Source organism: Aulonocara stuartgranti (assembly GCF_965226115.1).
Source record: "Aulonocara stuartgranti genome assembly, chromosome: 12".
In the NCBI taxonomy this organism is placed as follows: Eukaryota; Metazoa; Chordata; class Actinopteri; order Cichliformes; family Cichlidae; genus Aulonocara; species Aulonocara stuartgranti.
The window spans coordinates 23,001,528-23,020,931 of NC_138948.1; the positions used below are offsets into that span (position 1 = coordinate 23,001,528).

Genomic DNA, 19,404 nt, shown 5'->3' on the forward strand with positions numbered 1-19,404 from the left:
GGAGAGCTTGGCGGATGGGTGGGTGCATGTTGGTTGAGAAAGGGTGGGGGGAGAAGGGCGGGTGGGGAGACCAAACCCCTGGGGGACAGGGGCAGACATCCATGCTTCAGTAACACTGTGGTAACGGTGGGTGGTGGCAGGGAATTGAGTGGCTCTGAGCCCTGCCTTTACATCCTTGAGCTGCCTGTGGACATACATAGTAGTAGGAGGAGAAAAGGGACGTAAACACAATCAGCTAAACTACACCATGCACACAGGCACGGTTGTGATTATACACATATTTTCTCTCTTTTTTTACGTCACGTGATGGCTATTTCAACCCCACAGGGCTAATGGCTGATGCTGAAATTCATATGAAAGCTTTATAATTTGCTTCGCACTGAAAATACAGGCAACCAACTGGTCGGTAATGTATGGACATAACTAAGATGTCAAAGAAAGGAAAGAAAAATGTCAGTAATTGGAGCTTTGCAGGATTTCACTTTGTTCTTAAGAAACTGAGGAACCTAATGAGCAATATGCAAAAAACTCACTAATTGCTTGTCTGTGAAGGTAAAAATACACTAAAAAACAGATCACCATCTCACTATTCAAAGCAGTGTGCTCCATACGTGTGCTGAGATTTGCTGTGGTGATGCCCCAGCACAGAGCCACTCAGGGCGCAGATCTATCTGTGTGATTGAAACATGTGATCATCTTCCCTGTGAGGAGACAGCGTTGTCCAGGCCAAGATCCACGTGAAGCAGCTGCACAGTCTGTTGAATCTTGTAACACTCGGAGTCAAATGGTACCACAATTCAAGTGGGAGCGAAGAGTGGAAAAACACACACATACACACATATCAAGATTGATGTGTTTTTTATTAAGATCTTTGCTGTGTTGCATTGCCTCTTAGTAATCTTACATCATTATGAAATCAAATTCAAGAGCGTGATCCATTCGGCGCTACCGTCTCAGCCAGCTTTGTTGGTCTCGAGGCTCCTTTGCAACAATTGTGGCTGCACAGTCATCGATGGTGACTGTGTGTGTTCATATAACAGTGACTTTTGTAGCTGATGAAGGGTGGTGAGGTTCATTGCGTTAAAAAAAATGACAGTTTATGCAGAAACACTACAACAAAACCTTTATTTGCTGCCTTATTTTAACAGGGGGCTCCACTTACCTTTACCAGCTCCTGGTAAAAGGAATGCGGGTGGTTGGCTCCTTTCTTCCTCAAGACACAGGTGGTAGCATTCTGAGGAACGGCATGTTAGAAAGAAATCTGAAAAAATATTGTGGGCGGAGGAATAAAAGAAGGGGGGTGAATGTGGAGGGTGAAGGAAGAAGGAAGGGAGAGGTTGAGATTAGGAGTGGGTGGGGCAGCAAAGAGGAAGGGTAAAGGGAGTAAAGGGATGGAAAACGAGGAGTGGAGGGGAAAAAATCAAAAGGATGGAAAAATGTGGGGATATTGCAGCAGAGCGGATGGTGTGAGGGAGGCAGTGTGAGAAATGTTGCCGGAAATGCTAGAGCCAGCAGCGTGTGTAAAAAACCACACTGCAACATTTCTCATCCTTGACATCACTGACAGACTTTCCAAACACACACAGTGTGCTTTCAAAGTGCACGGTTGTAATATCCAAATCTTTACCGCAGCTTCTCCTCTCAGATCATACTCTTTTGTTTTCCTTCCTTCTGTAAACACGGCAGATGTCAGAGGTATTAAATTTAACCAGTGCTGTAATTCTTAATTTGAAGGGTGTGTGTGCTTTAAGATTCCCACAGCAAATACAATAAAACATGTTTGTGTGCAGTGAGAACATTCTTTGACTCGCTCTCGAAGCCGTAGAAGAGACACACTGAGAGGAGTGAAGGGGTGAGGAATGACGGATATGAGGAGAGGAGAGGAGGAGGACAGAAGATTGTTGTGGAATGTTTGCAGATCTGGCCAGAACTCGACCATCTCATTTGTCAGGGCTTGACCTCAGCTCTGGGGTTAAAGGTTAAAGGCAACATCTGAGGGAAACTGACTCGGCTATCTCACGGCCGCACACACATACACAGGCAAGTAAACACACAAATGTGTGAGAGTGTCTCTCCTTCTGCATGCTCTCACACATAATTCAAGCTCATGCACACTACATCTGTATATATCATCATTAATATCCATCCCAGTCTTATTTGTTTTATTAAAACCGAGTGTTATGTTGACCCCTAGCTATGAAAAGATTAGCTGCCAGTTTCCCAAAAGCATACCAAAGACTTTTTCCAAAACAAAGCACTGAAGAAGAATTTGAGTTCCAGGATGCTTGGATTCATTTCTGAGTAGAAAAGCTTGGAGTGTACTCGATAAACACACACTCCTGTACATAATGAAACAGAACAAATCAGGACTGGGCAATGGATTTCGAAGAGAGCAGCTCCTTAAAATCAAAGTAATGATTAATTCACCTTTTATGTTATATTTACCGCTCTTCGTGGCAAGTGGTCGCAATTCTCGTGCTTCTAAGCAGACGCGTCACTGTCACTGTCCTATGACCACACAACACTTGCCATAAATTACATCTCATCCGAGTGTCAGCCCTTCACCACACCAACATGTCCCACTGTGTGTCCAGGCAGCAGGCCACCGTGTTCCTCTTTGCCTGTGAGGTGACAAACAACACAAACTTAGCTGCAAAGGGCAAGGTTAACCACACGGAATCACTCAAACAAACTCTCTCCTCCAAGTTTCAAATTAAAGTGAGGACATAGCAGGAAATGACAATGTGTGTGGCCCATTTCAGTGACCCACATAAACAGCAGACACCTGTGAGTCATATGAAATTAAAACAATTGGCTGATGGCAGCTACGCCTTGCATACTGAAAACGGCGGAACTCAGTCATGTTTGAGAGCATTTTTTATTATTATTATTATTCATTCATCTACAAATAAAGCGAAGCAGCAACTCACTTAATGTGACTGCACTTCCAGACACTTCTGTGCCCCTGTTAGGGAAACAAATTGTTCATTTTTTTGTTGTTTAAAATGCAGCCTTCCTCCCCGTTTCTCTTTTATTCAGCTTTAAAAAAAAAAAAAAAAAAAAGGAGAGAGAGACAGGTAGTGCAGTAGCTAATATTCATGGCTTTGAGATGCATTTTAAATCACACACCTTTGTCATTCTTTGGCCGGAGACATCAAACAGGTGCTATGAATAATTTATCTTAAGAGTTTCACATTGATAAGGTCACAATCTGCCAGGTCTGGACACTAAACACAGGCCATCTTCACACCTTCACTTTGCTGTCTTTTTAACACACATGTGCCCTCACACACACTAAAACACACTCCTTTTAAATGAAAACGTCAGCATGCGTATGTGTGTGTGTGTGTGTGTGTGTGTGTGTGTGTGTGTGTGTGTGTGTGTGTGTGTGTGTGTGTGTGTGTGAGTGAGAGAGAAAGAAGGAGTTAGTGTGTGTCTTTTGATGTAAATATTTTTAATAGTTGCTCGACTTAGAAATTGTGTGACGTGATAATGTCTACATGTTAAGACATATTTCTCATACAGTATAGATCAATTTATGGCACAAAATATTTTTAAAGTTGGTAAATCTGCACGAATATGCCTCTCACTCAAACTGCCTCAGAGAATTACTGGGAAATGATTTCCTCTGTACTGATGTAAACTAGACTGCAGCAGCGTGCTCAGTCGCTCATGGTTCAGCTACACTACATTTCTAATTAATCCCCTGCTGTGTGTTGATTTTTTTTTTTTTCAGGGAAAAATGAGAGGAAAATAGTGCAGTGCTTATATCATGCCACTCATTCAAATTAGAAGGAAGGGATGGGAAAACTATAGCAAAGTATCACCAAAGGTCATCAGTCATTGCAAGGCACCATAGCCCATAATGTAAACATCAGTGTGTTAAAGTTACCAGAAGCGAACTAATTAGATTCGTAAATGCTGTCTGATGTGAAATTTTCTGCCATAAATATTTTGAAATGGGAGCTAACTCTCATAGGTGAGTCCGTCACCCACTACAGCGCTATGGCAGTGACAGGACAATCTGAACATTAAGCGCACAGGAAAACACTCCTCCGCTGTGCTGACCCCCCTCTTCCTTTTCTCTCCTCGTCTGTCTCTCGCTTCTTGTTCGCTTAAGAAGTAATCGCAATACTTAAAAAAAAAAAGAAAGAAGGTTTTGCACTCTTCTGTGTCGGAGAGTAATCTCGCTCTTCTGTCGCTGGGCTATATTTCTACAGTGTGTTGTCGGATAATGTGAGGATGGGATGAAAGGTAATCTGCGTGCAGAATTCCTAAAGCTCCCTTATCCTTGTTGAATTTCTCAAGAATTCCACCTTTGGCCCCCCGGTTTCCCTGAAATAAATTACCTTAAGGGTAAGATGCCTTCACGAACCCCCGGTTAGGTTTTTTTTTTTTTTTGTTGTTTTGGGGTTTTTTGCGTTGCCCTCTTTAAACTCAGCCAAGCAGGTATTAAGTCCCGTTCTAATTCACTTTGTTGCTCAGGGCTGCATCTCTCCCTGAATATTTGACAGGCACTTGGGGAATGAGACTAAATTATTTCCCAAACTTGCATGAAAATAGTCCTCACAATATTAAAATTGCGTTGTGTTGAGCATTTCTGATTACAGTGTTGCATTAAGTTGACACAGTAATATAAGCAGGTCGCTTTTAAGGCAAACCCTCCGGGCACTGACAGTCACAAGCCCTTCTGATAAAACATTTTCCCATGTCAGTTAATTTTCTGTTAGTTTTTCCCTGTGTATTGGGCTTAGCTACTGATTGATATACGCTAGGCTTCCTTCCACGCTGGTTTCCTAAGAAGTACACACGCTGTTGAAAAATCTGTTTCCCTTCATCTAGCTCCTGGTACTTAAAGTTTGGTTTTTTGGTGTACTACAAAATTACAGTGTTTGCACTGTGGAACCACGAGGGTTTCAGTGCTAATGGATTTATAATCTCCGTCTCTGGGACCACCCTGAGTAATTAGCACATAGGCTCTAAAGAAATGATGGTTAGTGAGCAATAAAGCCATTGCCCATAGCATAAACTGACAGCCCCTCTAACCTAACCAACCTAAAGTCTAATTGGGAAAGTCGTTGCAGTCATTGTCCTAAATTATAGTCTGGGATTCGAAGTCCCTGGAAAGAGACTTCAATTCATGACACGTTAACTGAAGGGAGCGCATCTCTGCACACACACATCTACAGTAAATATAATGAGAAAATAAACATTTATTTCCATGCAAACTAAAGCGGCATAATATAAAGATAAAAGCATGCAAGAAATTATCACGGTTGTTGTTAATAAACTTAAAATCGTGCACATCCGTTGTTGTTGGCAACTGAAAATGAAACTTTTTCTTTGTTTTGGGAATCACTTTTAATATATGTATAGTTTTCATTAATAATTAGTAAATGATTTATCGTGTGGACTCTGTCCTGCTAATTGTTTAGGTCTCCAAATAGTTCAAGCCCATATGCTATTACTGATTTTATATATTCCAACTATTTCTCACGAATCGTCTTTCCATTAAGAGCAATTAGATTATGTCTATTGAAAATTGCTGATCCATGGGGGGGGGGGGGGGGGGGGGGGCAATGGGATAAAAGGCGATTTCAAGTGACCTTCCCGTCCCTTTCACACCAATCCGAGCCTCCAGAATAATTTGGGGATCAGTTTTGGACAAAAAGAAGCCCCTCAACACCCCCCACCCGCCCCAACAACCCATACCCTTCACCCACCCCCCTTTTCAACACACAACCACTCAGAGTAACAAAACCGCCAGTTTAAACATGAGAATTAGTTCTATTTTTTTTTTAATCAATATTATTAATTTTAACTTGCAAGAAAGATGTCATTTAGGTATTTTTTTACAATTCTTATATACTTTTTTAAGAACAGAGTAAGGTGTTGAAAAAACAAAAAGGGTGCAGAGTAGCAATCAGACTGCTGCTTTAAAAACCAAGTCAAAGTCTCAGTTGTTTTGAAGAGGTCACGTGACGTGTTATTTTAGATTTAACTACTTCAGCATAATTACAAAAACTAATTTCATTTTGTTTCCCAACTAAAACAGGGCAAATCAACGGACCACTACAGGTTTACTGTTAACACGAAGAAACAAATATGTTGGAAGTCAGTTATATATATATATAAATATCCCCAAAACATTAAACTGAAAGACTGGCAAAGGACTAAATTCTGTATTATCTCTTTCTTTTTTTGTCGTTTTTTGACTCACTCATTAGTAAGTAAGGTCAGATAAATGTAAATGCAAATTTTTCAATGTAAACACATTTTAATTAAAGTTAATTAAATATTTATATATCTATATAGAGAGATATAGATATAGATATATAGATATATATGGGAATATCTGTATTATATATAAGAGGTACACATCATTATCTCCCCTGGGTAACAAGCGCACCAAGGGTCTGTTTAGAACATGAAAAAAAAAAGTACAAATAACTTCTGTGACAAACTTTTTCACACTCCGCAGAAGCGGGGTTTAAACTTCTTTGGTGTAGCTATATCCTGTGCTCCACTTGACTTTTCATCAGTGTGTGTTACTCAAATAATAAACATTCGGGAGCAACATGGGAGATATTAAACGTTGCTTATAGTTGCATGCATAAAGGAGAACATCACTTCATTCCTTTTTGATGGTTTAATTGTCTTAATTTAGCACGCAGGTGTTGACGTCGCAGGGATCAGCTGTATGTGGCCCTTAAGCTCGGCAAGCAGAAACACAACACTCCTGTGTACACAGGAGACGTTTTGAGCTGAGGCCCCTGGAAAAGGTAATCAGCCTCTAAGCCCCATACAATGTCTTATTGAATATACTGCGGTTACAAACTCTGAAGTGATTACATACACACAATCAATAATAAACAGACCTTCAACGCTTTTTTTTTTACTAATGTTTTTTTTCCTACATCAGTTTGCATCGTTTTAAATGCTCTGAAATGCATTCCTGTTGTCATCTGGTGTTTTATTAGGGAGCCTTGCACTTATGACCTCAGTGTTTTCCCAACTGATTGTGCTGCTTGTTGGTTTCAGCTGCGTTAAAGTTGCATTTTGTGAGCTTTACAAAGTCTGAATTTGTGTACAGAGGGCATTATTGATCACAGATTTGGCAAAACTGCAATGTGCTTCCCATTCTTACAAATGTTTACCTAATAAGGTCCTTTGACAAAACTACCATGCGAGGGAAATTTAAGCAGCCATAGAAATTCTATTTGTGGTTTATTCAAGTTTTATTGCAATGGAAAATGTCAGCCTTGTCTATTTCGAGACCGCAAATAATCTGTTGCAAAGCAAACCGTTGCATTGCAGTCAAAGTAGGACTGCTGCTATATAATGCGCAAATGCATCAATCACCTGAATGACTCGCTTTGTTAATGTGATTGTGTCATTCTTTAGATGTTTTTTTCCAATAAGTTCATATTTTATGGAGACGTCCGTATTTTTCTACCCGATTAAAAAGTGGAAACCTTAAGTATAGGACATGAAAAAATATTGCTTTGCTCACTTAGTATTAATTAGCATGAACTTTATTTCAGCATGGGAGGATTAGGTTAAATGTTATTATGTAAGGTTATTTTAGAAAGCCGTCTGGCACGCGCTTTGTCCTGGAATATATTAACCTGGCCCACGTTGCACATCGTTTATTTTATATCACTTTTCACTGCACTCCCTCCACATCAATAATGCTGCTTTGATGAAAAAAAAAAAACATACACACACGCATACTCCATGTCGCTTTAAATTTCCTCTCAGCAACATTTTCTGACGCATAATGACTTCTTAGTGGTGCGCTAATTTTTATTTGATTTTATTGATTCATTTATTTATTTTTTGAATCTATAATGTATGCATCTAGTAATATCTTGGCTAAATTGGCACTTGGGAAAGAGTGTAGAAGATGGGCAACGCCTGGTCTCCTTGATCAGTCTTTTAATCCGGTGACACTATCGCTGAGACAAGCAGACGGTTATCGATCTTTTCATTATGTGTTCAACCAACAAACAGCTTCGCAGGTGAAGTGCACTGGACGTCAAAAAAGGGGCTCTCGTGTCCATTTGTACTCCAACCAGCCTGCACTAACATCACTACCATCAGATATACAAATCAGTGGGGAGAACGTGAAACGAGTGTCTACCGTCGCCCTTATCGTGGAGGGAGAAATGAGACTGTGCACTAGTTAAAAAGTTGTGACTTTGACACGACCCGGACTTCTGCACGCTTTAAAGTAAACGCTCCTGTGGCGGGACTCAAGAGAATTTTGTCCTTGCTTTCAAAAGCACGCGTGTGCATGGCAGAAGAAGTAATAAATAGTGCACTTGCCTTATCGGTGCCCGGTTTGCCCACGTAGAAAGCTGCTCCGCTACCGTTAACCACCGTCGCTGGCGCTTCTTCTTTTAATGTCCTGACGTCCACTTTCTCCTTTTTACTCTTGCCGATTCCCAGATTCTATTAGAGCGTCTACCCTGCTCCCATTCGCTGTCCCTCTCACTCTCACTCTCCTCTCCTCTTCTCCCGCGGAGACCCTTTCCAATCTGTAGAGTTAAATCTTAATGATACACTTACAGAAGAAGAAAAAAAAATCTTTGTCCGATTTAATCTTATTGGTTTCACCTTTTCAAAGAGCTAGAGATATGGCCGGGGAGTTTCAGTGGAGTGTCCGAGACAGGGACGGGAGAGAGAGCTCTCTTGTTGAATACTTAAAAAACAACCCATCCCTCCTATGCGTTTACAAAGGGGGCACTTGCATATTAACGCTCCTTTATGTCTGCTATTATCTCGGTGAGGTTAAAGCTCTGTTTACAACGTCTTTAATTCATTAAACAACAATTATACGTATTGTGCATAGTTACTGAGTCTCAGCACGGTATTACCATGTTTTTGGACATGTACGCACACGGTTTGGGGGTTTGTGTTCAATCTATATTCCGTGCGATCAAGAGTGTAGTGTATTATTGTCGCTATATTTATTCAGATGTAATAACACGTATTTTTTATGTTCGCTGAAGGTTTGGTGGGGTTTTTTGTTGTGTTTTGTTTTTTGTTGTGTTTTGTTTTTTGTTTGTTTAAGTTATACATCCCTAACAACAAAACAGTTGTACATTTCATAACCTCGTGGATAAAAATATCCTGTTGTCTTTTATCCACACAAAGGATAAAAGACAACAGCGGCAAAGTTCGGACTTTTATATTTTTAAAATCCGCTTTTGCGATTTAAAATGCATGTCTGATGAGTTATGGATGCATTTATATGAGGCTGTAATTGTACAATGTACGCTAGATGGCAGCGCGATCCAGACATTTTTGAGTTGGAGAGGCAGTAAGCCTGCAGAAACCCTGGTACAAGAAAAAAGCCGGAATCCCCATGCAAATTGTCAGTAACTTCACATTTTGAATTACTGTCATTATTAAGACATAATATGACACCGGCTCAGTGATTGTAGAGACTATAGGACCTTGGTAATTATTGAATATTGCTCATTCCTCGGTCTAATTTTAGAGATTTTCGGCCGCTGGCAAGGCATCCCGTTTGTATAACACTGTCTTTTATGCATCATTCTTCCCACTGACATTTTCTTTCTCTTATTAACTGGTTTAAACTAAACGTTAAGTTTTAATCAGCGAGACTGTGCCGATTACAGGCAACGATGTACCGCAATGCGCATGCCAAGGACAAAACAGCCTGTGAAAATATCAATCCATGGCAAAACATTAATGACATCCGTTAATTCTATAATGAAGATAACAGTCCGAGACAAACCATTTTGAAACTTCGGGGAATTTCTGAAGCAGAATCCCCCTTTTGCCGCTGTGTACATTTTTTTTTTTTTTTTTTTTTGGGGGTATATTTGTCGTGCGTAAAATCTTTGTCCACTCTTTCCTTTACCCCGCTTTTTTGCTATTCTGTCCAGGGTTTCTTCCTCTTTTTTGGTGACAATAGACGGCCCATACTAATCAGGTTTCAAAGTAAATAGCAGCGCGGGGCGAGCTCAATGTAAATTGTGCCTGTCAGAGCCCCCCCCCCAGCCCCTCCAGTCGTCGATGGCAACACTGCAAAAAATGTCCGTCCTCAGACCTCAGTCATTCGGTGCTGGAACCGAAGCGGGAGACTGAATCTTCCATCCAGGGGGTGAGATGCTTCTACTTGTTCCTAATGCCAATCGATCCATCACTGTAAAATTCATAACATCGACTATTAATTACTAAACCGATCTCCCGCACGGTTGTCTTGATGTCAACATATCGACTCTTAAAATAACCCCCAAAACGACTCAAAATGCGATCGGAAACAAGGGGGATTCTATAAACTACAGTTATTTGTCTTTTTCTGCATTTTCAGAAAACAAAAATAACATTGGAACATTTGAACAGGAGACCCGGTGACTTATTTGGATGGACACTTTTTGCAGTGAATGAACGGAGGGGGACTCTAACCAATAGAGAGAAAGAGAGGGCTTGGCTATAACCTTAGCCTCCCATTTTCTCTCTCCCTCCCCCCCCCCCCCTCCCTCCCCCCTTCTCCTCCTCTCCTCCTCCTCTATGCAGGGCTCTGGCCAGTCAGTCGCCTTTGATTATCAGTCTCCAGCAGCCCCTCTCTTGGCTCCTTGACATGAGCACCATATAAGGCGCAGCGATCTCCATAGAAACGTGTCAGTTTCAATAGTAGTGTCAAAGTTCACTATATACAGACATTCGCGCAGATCCCCCGTTTCGGAAACATTGCTCTGCTGGTCCTCCCGTTTAAGCGCATTCATTTTTTGGGTCTCTCCTTCTTCTTGCATATTCTATCAGTTGTTGGTGTTTTTCCTCTTCTTTTTTTATCTTTTCTCTTCGTATCTCCATTCCTCCTGCTGGAGAGAGGTGAAACTATACATGGGCACTTCATTCGGCGAAACGGTTTTCTTTCGCTGCCTGGCGAGATGATGAGGTTTATTTAAGACTATAGATGTAAAAATCCAGCTCTTCAGTTTTTCCTCCCCTCCTATACGACGAAGACGGGAGTGTAAAGGAGCACGGGGAAGAAAAGAAAAAGGAATTTATCTCCGCAGCACTTTGGATCGCGTGTCTTTCCAGCAAAAGCTTCTTTTTTTCTCCACTCGTTCCTGCGTCCATGTGAATCGCTCCTGCCTTCCCTTTGTGGCTATTTTATATCAAACTGCAATTTGTTACGTCTGGACTCGGGTTTTCCTACAAGATTAGGGATTCCTGAATGGCTGACTGCAATTTACCTTGGAACTGGCCTCCCGATACTTGCATATCCTGATCGGGTGCCTATTCAATCGCACTCCTGAATTTTGAATGTATTGATCGCGTTGTACTCTCCTTCTCACACCATATGAGATTGCGTGCTCCGATTTGACTTTGCACTGCCCCGTCTTTTGAGATCTCATTTTTCTCTTCTACGCTTCATAAACATCGGCGATCATTTCGCTTTATAGCACTTTCCGGGGCCGAGATATGGCAATGGTAGTTAGCGTTTGGCGAGATCCGCAGGAAGACGTGGCCGGACCTCCGAGCGGCCCCAACCCAGCAGCGCAGCCGGCAAGGGAGCAGCAGCAGGCGGCATCGGCGGCGCCGCACACTCCGCAGACCCCCAGCCAGCCGGGACCCCCGTCCACGCCGGGAACGGCCGGGGACAAGGGGAGTCAAAATTCTGGACAGAGTCAGCAGCATATTGAATGTGTGGTTTGCGGAGACAAATCGAGCGGCAAACACTATGGCCAATTCACCTGCGAGGGATGCAAAAGTTTCTTCAAGAGGAGTGTACGGAGGAACTTAACATACTCATGTCGTGCCAATAGGAACTGTCCCATTGACCAGCACCACCGAAATCAGTGCCAATACTGTCGGCTGAAGAAGTGTTTAAAAGTGGGGATGCGGCGGGAAGGTGAATATATATATAATTTTTTTAAGCCAACTCATGATTACGCATCATCCTAGTAGCAGAATAACAGAGCTGCCATGTTGCATTAAGGTCACAGGCTATATGGCTGGGCATACTGCAGTCTCCATCCATGTTTGAGAGGGATGTTTGCATGAATGGTTAGTCTGAGAGAGGGGTTAAAAAAAAGGCCAGTGCAGCCACAGCAGCTATGCTTGTGAATGCAGGTCGCCTGAACAAAGCGACTCGTCCAGCTGACCCTCTTTATTTTGTGTTTTTCTTTGCAGGCTAAACTGAGTTCTTTGCGAGCAAAGGCGTAAAGTCGAGCAAGCCCATTTTATGTATAGCTTTTAGACCAGAGGACCGATTTCTATGTGTGTATGTGTGTGTGCCTGTTATGTTTGTCTCTGTATGTGTGCGTGTGTGTGTACAGTGAGTGTGTACAGTATGTGTATGTGTGTGTCTGTGTACAGTGTGCAAGGCTAATAGTCCCTACCATCAAGTATCTGCAGCTTACTAATTTATAATTGTACAGTAGGATTTGTAGCCCGAGTTTCCGTGAATGTGAGGCGAACACAGTACAAACCCACGTCTCTCTGGCTCCTTATGCTGACTAGACAGCTCAAACACACTAAATAATGTCGCTGAAGTTGTTCGTGGCTCCTTGTTTAGCTTGGTGCATTACAGGCCTTATAACTTTGCTCTCTATGTCAGGTGTTTGATTCCAATTTATGTAGACATCCCTCCGTTTAAGCCTATTATTTGCAGTACACACTACGAGCCCATGCATAATGTACACCGACTTGCATTAATTTTTTATTTATTTTTTAATATTAAACAATTGCCGGATTCCTTTTAATCCTAGCTGAGCGCTTGATGTGGGCAAAACGTGCAAATGTGCCTGCATTTAGCAGTAATTATCAATCGTATTTCGAACACGTTTGGCCGCTTTTAAAAATTATTTTCCAAAACACGACCCCACGTAACAACAGTGCAAAAGTGCCATGCAATTACGCCTCAAAACATCAAAGGGAGCAAAATTGTCAAATCTACTTTTAGATAAGAAATATACATGTGTGTGTGCGCGTGTGTGTGTGTGTGTGTGTGTGTGCTGTGTGTAAAAGGGAATATATTTTTCATTTGCATTCAACCTCATATACTTTGCATCCCTAAATACAAATGCAGTGTGAGGAACGAGGGACATAGCATATCTGTTCTGATAGAATAATTTTCTGTGAAATATTACAGTCTTACGATCAGGGCACAGTAGTCAATATGTTTTGAAAAGCGTGCTGAATTTTTTTATTTCAGTGCATGCCTTTTTTTCTTTTTTCTTTTTCTTTCACTGAGAAGAAGCACACAAGCTGCAGCTTGCATCATGGTTGTACTACTCATGAACAATCTTTATCAGTTCTGGATGCACATTTCCTCTTTGTTTCTTTCTTTTTGTCAGCGGTTCAGCGAGGACGAATGCCTCCAACCCAGCCCAACCCAGGCCAGTACGCACTGACGAACGGGGACCCTCTGAATGGCCATTGCTATCTGTCCGGATACATCTCGTTATTGCTGCGGGCCGAGCCTTACCCGACGTCCCGGTACGGGAGCCAGTGCATGCAGCCCAACAATATCATGGGTATCGAGAACATCTGCGAGCTGGCGGCTCGATTGCTCTTCAGCGCCGTGGAGTGGGCGAGAAACATCCCTTTCTTTCCCGACCTCCAGATCACCGACCAGGTGTCCCTTCTCAGGCTGACGTGGAGCGAGTTGTTTGTGCTTAACGCAGCCCAGTGTTCCATGCCTCTGCATGTTGCCCCTCTGCTTGCCGCGGCGGGCCTCCACGCCTCCCCGATGTCTGCGGACCGCGTCGTGGCTTTCATGGATCACATCCGGATCTTCCAGGAGCAAGTGGAGAAGCTTAAGACCCTGCACGTAGACTCGGCAGAGTATAGCTGCCTCAAAGCCATCGTGCTTTTTACATCAGGTGAGTGTCCCACATGTCACACAAAAACATGCCTAAAATCAAATGAGGCCTAGTTCCAGTAATGTCAGTGGGTGCATGCTCCTTAAAGCGAAGTGCTGTGACATCAATAATATGGCTGTCAGGTTTAGGCTGGTCACAAATCTGAGATTACGAGATGTTTGTGTTGCCGATGAAAGCTATTTTGTCAACAGCTTGCTACATATCCACTTACATGCAATTCCATGTCAGCTGTAGCCGCAGTATAAGACGTGTAAACAAATCCAGATTGAGTAAGCGCATCAAGTTTTTCAAGTGCATCACTCACTCCCAGTGCTTTTTTAAAAAGGAGATAATTAACATTCTCATGTGTAAATATTTTATAATTGTTGAGTTTAAAGTTTTCTGAACATGTCTGAGCCGAGGCTGAAATTGTTCGCCTCCATAAATTTTGGAACAGGTGTCAAATAATTGAGCGTAAAGATTAAATAGTCTATCACCGGGTGATATATGACAGCTGATGCACTTATGAGTGTCGGTGCGTGCTTTTATCCTTGCTTTTCGTGTGCAAACACATGTCTTGGAGTTGGAGGGGGGGGGGGGGGGGGGTTGCAGAATCCTTAGCAGATTGAGAACAAAAAAGCTGATGAAAGTTGACTAGTAGGCTGTGTCAGTGGATCGCTTCTGTAGGACCTAGAGTAGCCCTGCTGCTTAGACTGTTTGTTGATTGCTTAGAGCCGATCTATTAATTTTCTTAGTTATTAATGGTTTGTTTCATTGCACAGCTTTAAAAAAGTAATCAGCTTTTCTTTTTTTCTGTCTTTAAAAAAAAAACTTGCGTAGGTCATTGTTTAATTGACGGCCGACTGGGGCGAGGTTATAAAGGTCCTTATTTATGCTCGATGCACAATTTGGATGGTATTTTGGAGTTAGCTGTGTAGGCTTGCTGGCGGTAGGCCTGTTATGTCAGGGGAGTCTGTTGATTATGGGAAGGAAAAGGAAAGTCTAAACTCGCTTGCAGGCCTCAAAGTACTTTGTGAACTTACCTCAAAGTTTTGACCTCATTTTCTCACGCTTGGCCCGTCCCAAAATTCTGCATTTAAGTTACATATTATCTATAATTGCGCATGCTCATAATAAAATATTCAGTTTTGCTGTGCTTTTCAGATTTGGCTTTATATAAAAATAATTGGCACATTCATTATCCCTAGAAAGCGGCATAACATTTTAATGTGAAAGGGGTTACACTTGTCTTTCAGTGTGTTTCAGTGATAATTAGGCCTATTTATTATTAAATTATCTTCGCTGAGAGAGCTAAAACTTCACACGTATATTACCTTTACTGTTTCCATATTAAATTATATTATGGCTGTATTCTGTTCTTTTATATTTAATTACATTACTTTATTATTTTATTATCATATATTACTTTCAATTATTTTTTTTATTATGTTTTCACAAAATTTTCGCACATCATATTAAAATATCTCACAGTGTGTATTATGAGGATTTAAATTATCCCAAAAAGTTCAGTGCTCACTAAAGTTAAACAAAAGGAGCACAGAGTTTGTATTCCAGCTACGAAACCGCCGTCAACTTTTACTTTTCCTCTTTGGTGAAAACATTACCACATAGGTTTTCCTACACTTGGAGAACTTAGTAATTGTTTATATTTTTAGTTTCAGAAGTCATAATAACTACTTCAGTTTGGGGCTTTGACAGTTTGGTTAATTTGATACGCCAATTTTTGGTGGCCCACTGGGAAGTAAATATATGTTTAAGACAAACAATACGTATTTGGTCTCTGTTACCGTTTTAGGTAATATCACAGCCTTTTAGATTCGCTTTGCTCAATATTAGCCCACACATCCTGTAATGTAGGTTTGTGCAGTGACATAGCTGACTATATCCTTTTAGTGCACAGCGTTTCAGTAATTCACCCCAGATTACCCAGAGAAACTCCATACACACATTAACATCCTCCATGTTTTCTAACAGATCATTTAGTTAGTTTGATAGGCTACAACTGGTGTCGGCTATAGAAAGTCATGTGGCACTTTGCCAAGATCAGCGTGGATTGTTTGCCTTTAATAACGCTCGACTTGTCAGTATTTGATGCATAAATAGTAGTGGTCAGGCTAAACTATTCCGTAAGAGTTCAGGATCATTGTCTTGCATTAACTCCTTATCCACATGTGCACACTGTGGTGTGTGTGTGTGCCTTTGCTAACTCAGTGAAATAGTCGTTTGTGTATCTGGAAGCTATCTTTTCCTGTGTCCCACTCTATTGAGGTTATGGGGTGCAGTGCTGCAGACAGGGCCTTATGGGGAGCTATGGGGTGTCTTTGACCGGCTTTCTCTCCACGCATACGTTCATATGAAACATATTTTCCGCAATGCTTTGAACACCTTATATGGCTGCATTGCAAAATTCATGCCAAGCACTGGATTTTACTAGATATTTCCTAATGTAATTAACTTCAGCCGCATTGATTGCTGTAGATTTTAAAAGGGACACTCAGCGTTAATCCAAGGGGATTTGCATACATGGTGCTTTGACCGGCCGGACAAGGGTCACAGTAAATCACCCCGAGATCTCAGCGTTGGCCTCGGGTTCATAAGGTTATTGTGTCTGGCCATAGTGAATTATAACACTGAGAAATTAAGAATAGGCTTAAAAGTGTCTTCCAGCGCTAAATATATAGTGCTTAAAACTAAAGCTCTCATTCTTTAGTAGTTTCCACAAAAGCACGGCTTTCTACGAGATCTTTTAAGGACAACCTAGCCTTCATGTGGGATATATATGAGAGCGGTTACGCTGTTTGCGTTTACAGACGTTTATAAGCAGCGCAATACGCATGCCCGGATTGTGAAAAAAATCAGATTTTTTAACAAGCGATTAAAACGTATAAGACACTAATAAGACTGATTCAAGCCTTATTTGCCTTTGTCTGTACTGAAGCGTGGCTGCATATCCCACCAGTTACCACCTAACACGTCTCGCCTACGTTGTGCACAGACTCATTTTCTGACATTTTATGTCGCTTCTGTGTGACTATTGACTTCACCTCCTCTAATAAATTTGATTGCTTTTAGGGCCCTGTCCTATAGGCTCCATCGAAAAACAGGCCAAGAGTGGTCTATGGAGAGAAGAGCGGCGAAATCACTTAGCAGCTTACTACAGAGTAATTAGGTCACATTACATCTAGTGTAATTTCAGATTCATCAGTGCCGTTTATGTTTCCATATACTTGAATCCCCAGAGCCCAGACATTAAGAGCAGGGGCCTTTAGCCCTGTAGCCAACCCTTCGTCTTTTGCCATGTTGCCCGCCACTTCTTATTCTATATGTCTGCAATAGGTTTAATGACATTTAGAAATATATTCCGGTTGACTGGTTCAAAGAAAGGTAGCGACATCGTCCTCCGAATTGTGCATCCCCTACTGCAGCAGCAAGTCCCCTGTTTGTTCTCTGGGCTATAACAGTCCCACTCGCTCAGTGTGATGTAGCATGTTTGGGCAGCATGTTTGTTCATTCCACATTGTCAATAACACATAATGGCGGGTGTTGAATGATAACCAGAGCGCTTTTGCGGGACACGAATTAGGTATGGTAAGGTGTGCACTTGCCAAAGCCCACTTGGGGTAAAAAGTAACCATGTGCCTTTGTGTTCAGTACTCTGTGGAGAAAATGTCAGCGAATATATCGGCAATATAAATTGATTTGTGCGCCTTTAAAAATAATTTGTAAAAGAAAATGTAGGCCTACGTGGGTTTGAGAACACTCTTTCTTTCGCCTGTGTGTTTCTCTCCAAGCTTGGCGGCCTGACATAGTTTGGAATATAATTTTAATCATAGATTTTCAGTTATTTTTTGACTTTGTTCCTCGATATCAGATTCAGGCACTTTTTTCCACAACGTTTTTTAGCCCGGGGCTAAAAAAATATGGACTCTAACCACAGTGTATTGTGTGCTTGTGTGTGTGTGCGTGTGTGTGTCTTTCTCAGACGCTTGCGGCCTGTCGGACGCTGCTCACATCGAGAGTCTACAGGAGAAATCCCAGTGCGCCCTGGAGGAGTATGTGAGGAGCCAGTATCCGAACCAGCCCAGCCGCTTTGGGAAGCTGCTGCTGCGGCTGCCCTCTCTGCGCACCGTCTCCTCTTCGGTAATCGAGCAGCTGTTCTTCGTGCGTTTGGTAGGTAAAACTCCTATTGAAACCCTCATCAGGGATATGCTATTATCCGGGAGCAGCTTCAACTGGCCTTACATGTCCATCCAATGATCCTTATATGAAAGTGGAAAAAAAGAAAGGAAAAAAGGACCAAAATTCAGCACCCCTCACCCCATCCTCCTTCAAGAAGACTATATATAGGACCTTTTCTGAGAAACTTGGAAGACATTACTTTTTTTCTGTCTTCTGGGACTGTGATGGAATACATTATGTACAGAAAAATATTGGAACTGGACTTTACACCTGTGTAAATCCACTCTCATCTTCAAGAACAAAACTCTTCATTTTGTAAAATACTAGTCTTTATTTTACTTTTTTGTAAAAAATACAAATAAAATGAAAAACATCATATGCGCAGTAAGAAAAAAGAATCAAGACTTAGCGGGAAAATAATGTTTCCAAGCAATTATAAGAATTGTCCTGTGTCTATGTACCTCTCTGTTTTGTATTATTTCTGGTTCTAAACCAGGGTTTCTGTGATTCTATACTAATAATTTTTTGATATAACCTTTTTGCTTCTTATAATGAGTGCGATATATGTTGTCGAAGCTATGTTCTCCAAGAATTAAAATTGAAGTGAGAATTTAAAAACAGAAAAATAAAGAAATTTAGACAAATAAGAAACAGTCTAATCGCTATGACAATATCACCACTGATGGTTGAACTTTTTCCCAATTGATACGATGGACCTGCAACAGCAGCAAACTGACCTCCAGGACATTTTTACTGACATTTTTACTCCAGGACGTCTGGGGCGCCTTTACCCGGACCATAAGTGCGTGTGGAGTCGATCATCAGTCACAGAGGAGAGACATGAAAATCAAAAGCACTTTTAATATATCATTTCAAATACATTTTGTTTGTTTCGTCTTGAAAATTTTCATTGTTTCTTGAATTTTATTGGTTGTTGCCTTCAATTTGCTTACTCCATGATGCAGCTTTTTGCAGAAGGGTCGGTTGATGAAGTTGTGTGATGGTGACTGTACTATTAAAAAAGAAATAGGCAACGATGTCTCCTTCTCAAGCGTTTTCCTACAAGCAAATGTCAAGATGCTGTGGCTTATTTTATACCATCTGGGGGAATATGTTATCTCTGTGCGCTGCTAGATTCTATAAGAGAAAAAACCCGCAAGATATCCCTTCATTTACTGAGTCAGAAACACAAAATACTTTTCTCCTCTATTTTGTCTGACAGTGAAAACGAGATGATGCACGAATTTAGTGTGGTAATTACACAAAAGGACGCATGCCTTACATTTTTAACAGACCCACTGACATAACTGGCAGTGCGGATGCAACGGAAGGGAGACTATACGTGCGGAACTACAGC

The 19,404-nt window shown here is 41.5% G+C and overlaps 1 protein-coding gene and 1 long non-coding RNA gene across 3 annotated transcripts; one reads left to right on the plus strand and one right to left on the minus strand.

Moving 5' to 3' along the window:
- Positions 1–841: 841 nt before the first annotated feature.
- LOC309718612 lies at positions 842–10,020 on the minus strand. Of its 2 annotated transcripts, XR_014280032.1 has the most exons (3): positions 8,329–9,140; positions 1,163–2,621; positions 842–1,052 (listed from the first exon to the last, which is right to left on the minus strand). It is a non-coding gene; the product is annotated as an uncharacterized lncRNA (long non-coding RNA). The 2 variants fall into 2 exon arrangements; XR_014280031.1 differs by having other exon boundaries at positions 842–2,621; positions 8,329–10,020.
- A 563-nt stretch (positions 10,021–10,583) lies between these two features.
- On the plus strand, positions 10,584–19,084 carry nr2f1a (nuclear receptor subfamily 2, group F, member 1a). The gene is made up of 3 exons (XM_082553484.1): positions 10,584–11,893; positions 13,341–13,868; positions 17,851–19,084. The coding sequence occupies exons 1-3, from the start codon at positions 11,464–11,466 to the stop codon at positions 18,123–18,125; spliced, it is 1,233 nt and encodes a 410-aa protein (XP_082409610.1). The 5' UTR covers positions 10,584–11,463; the 3' UTR covers positions 18,126–19,084.
- Positions 19,085–19,404: the final 320 nt, after the last annotated feature.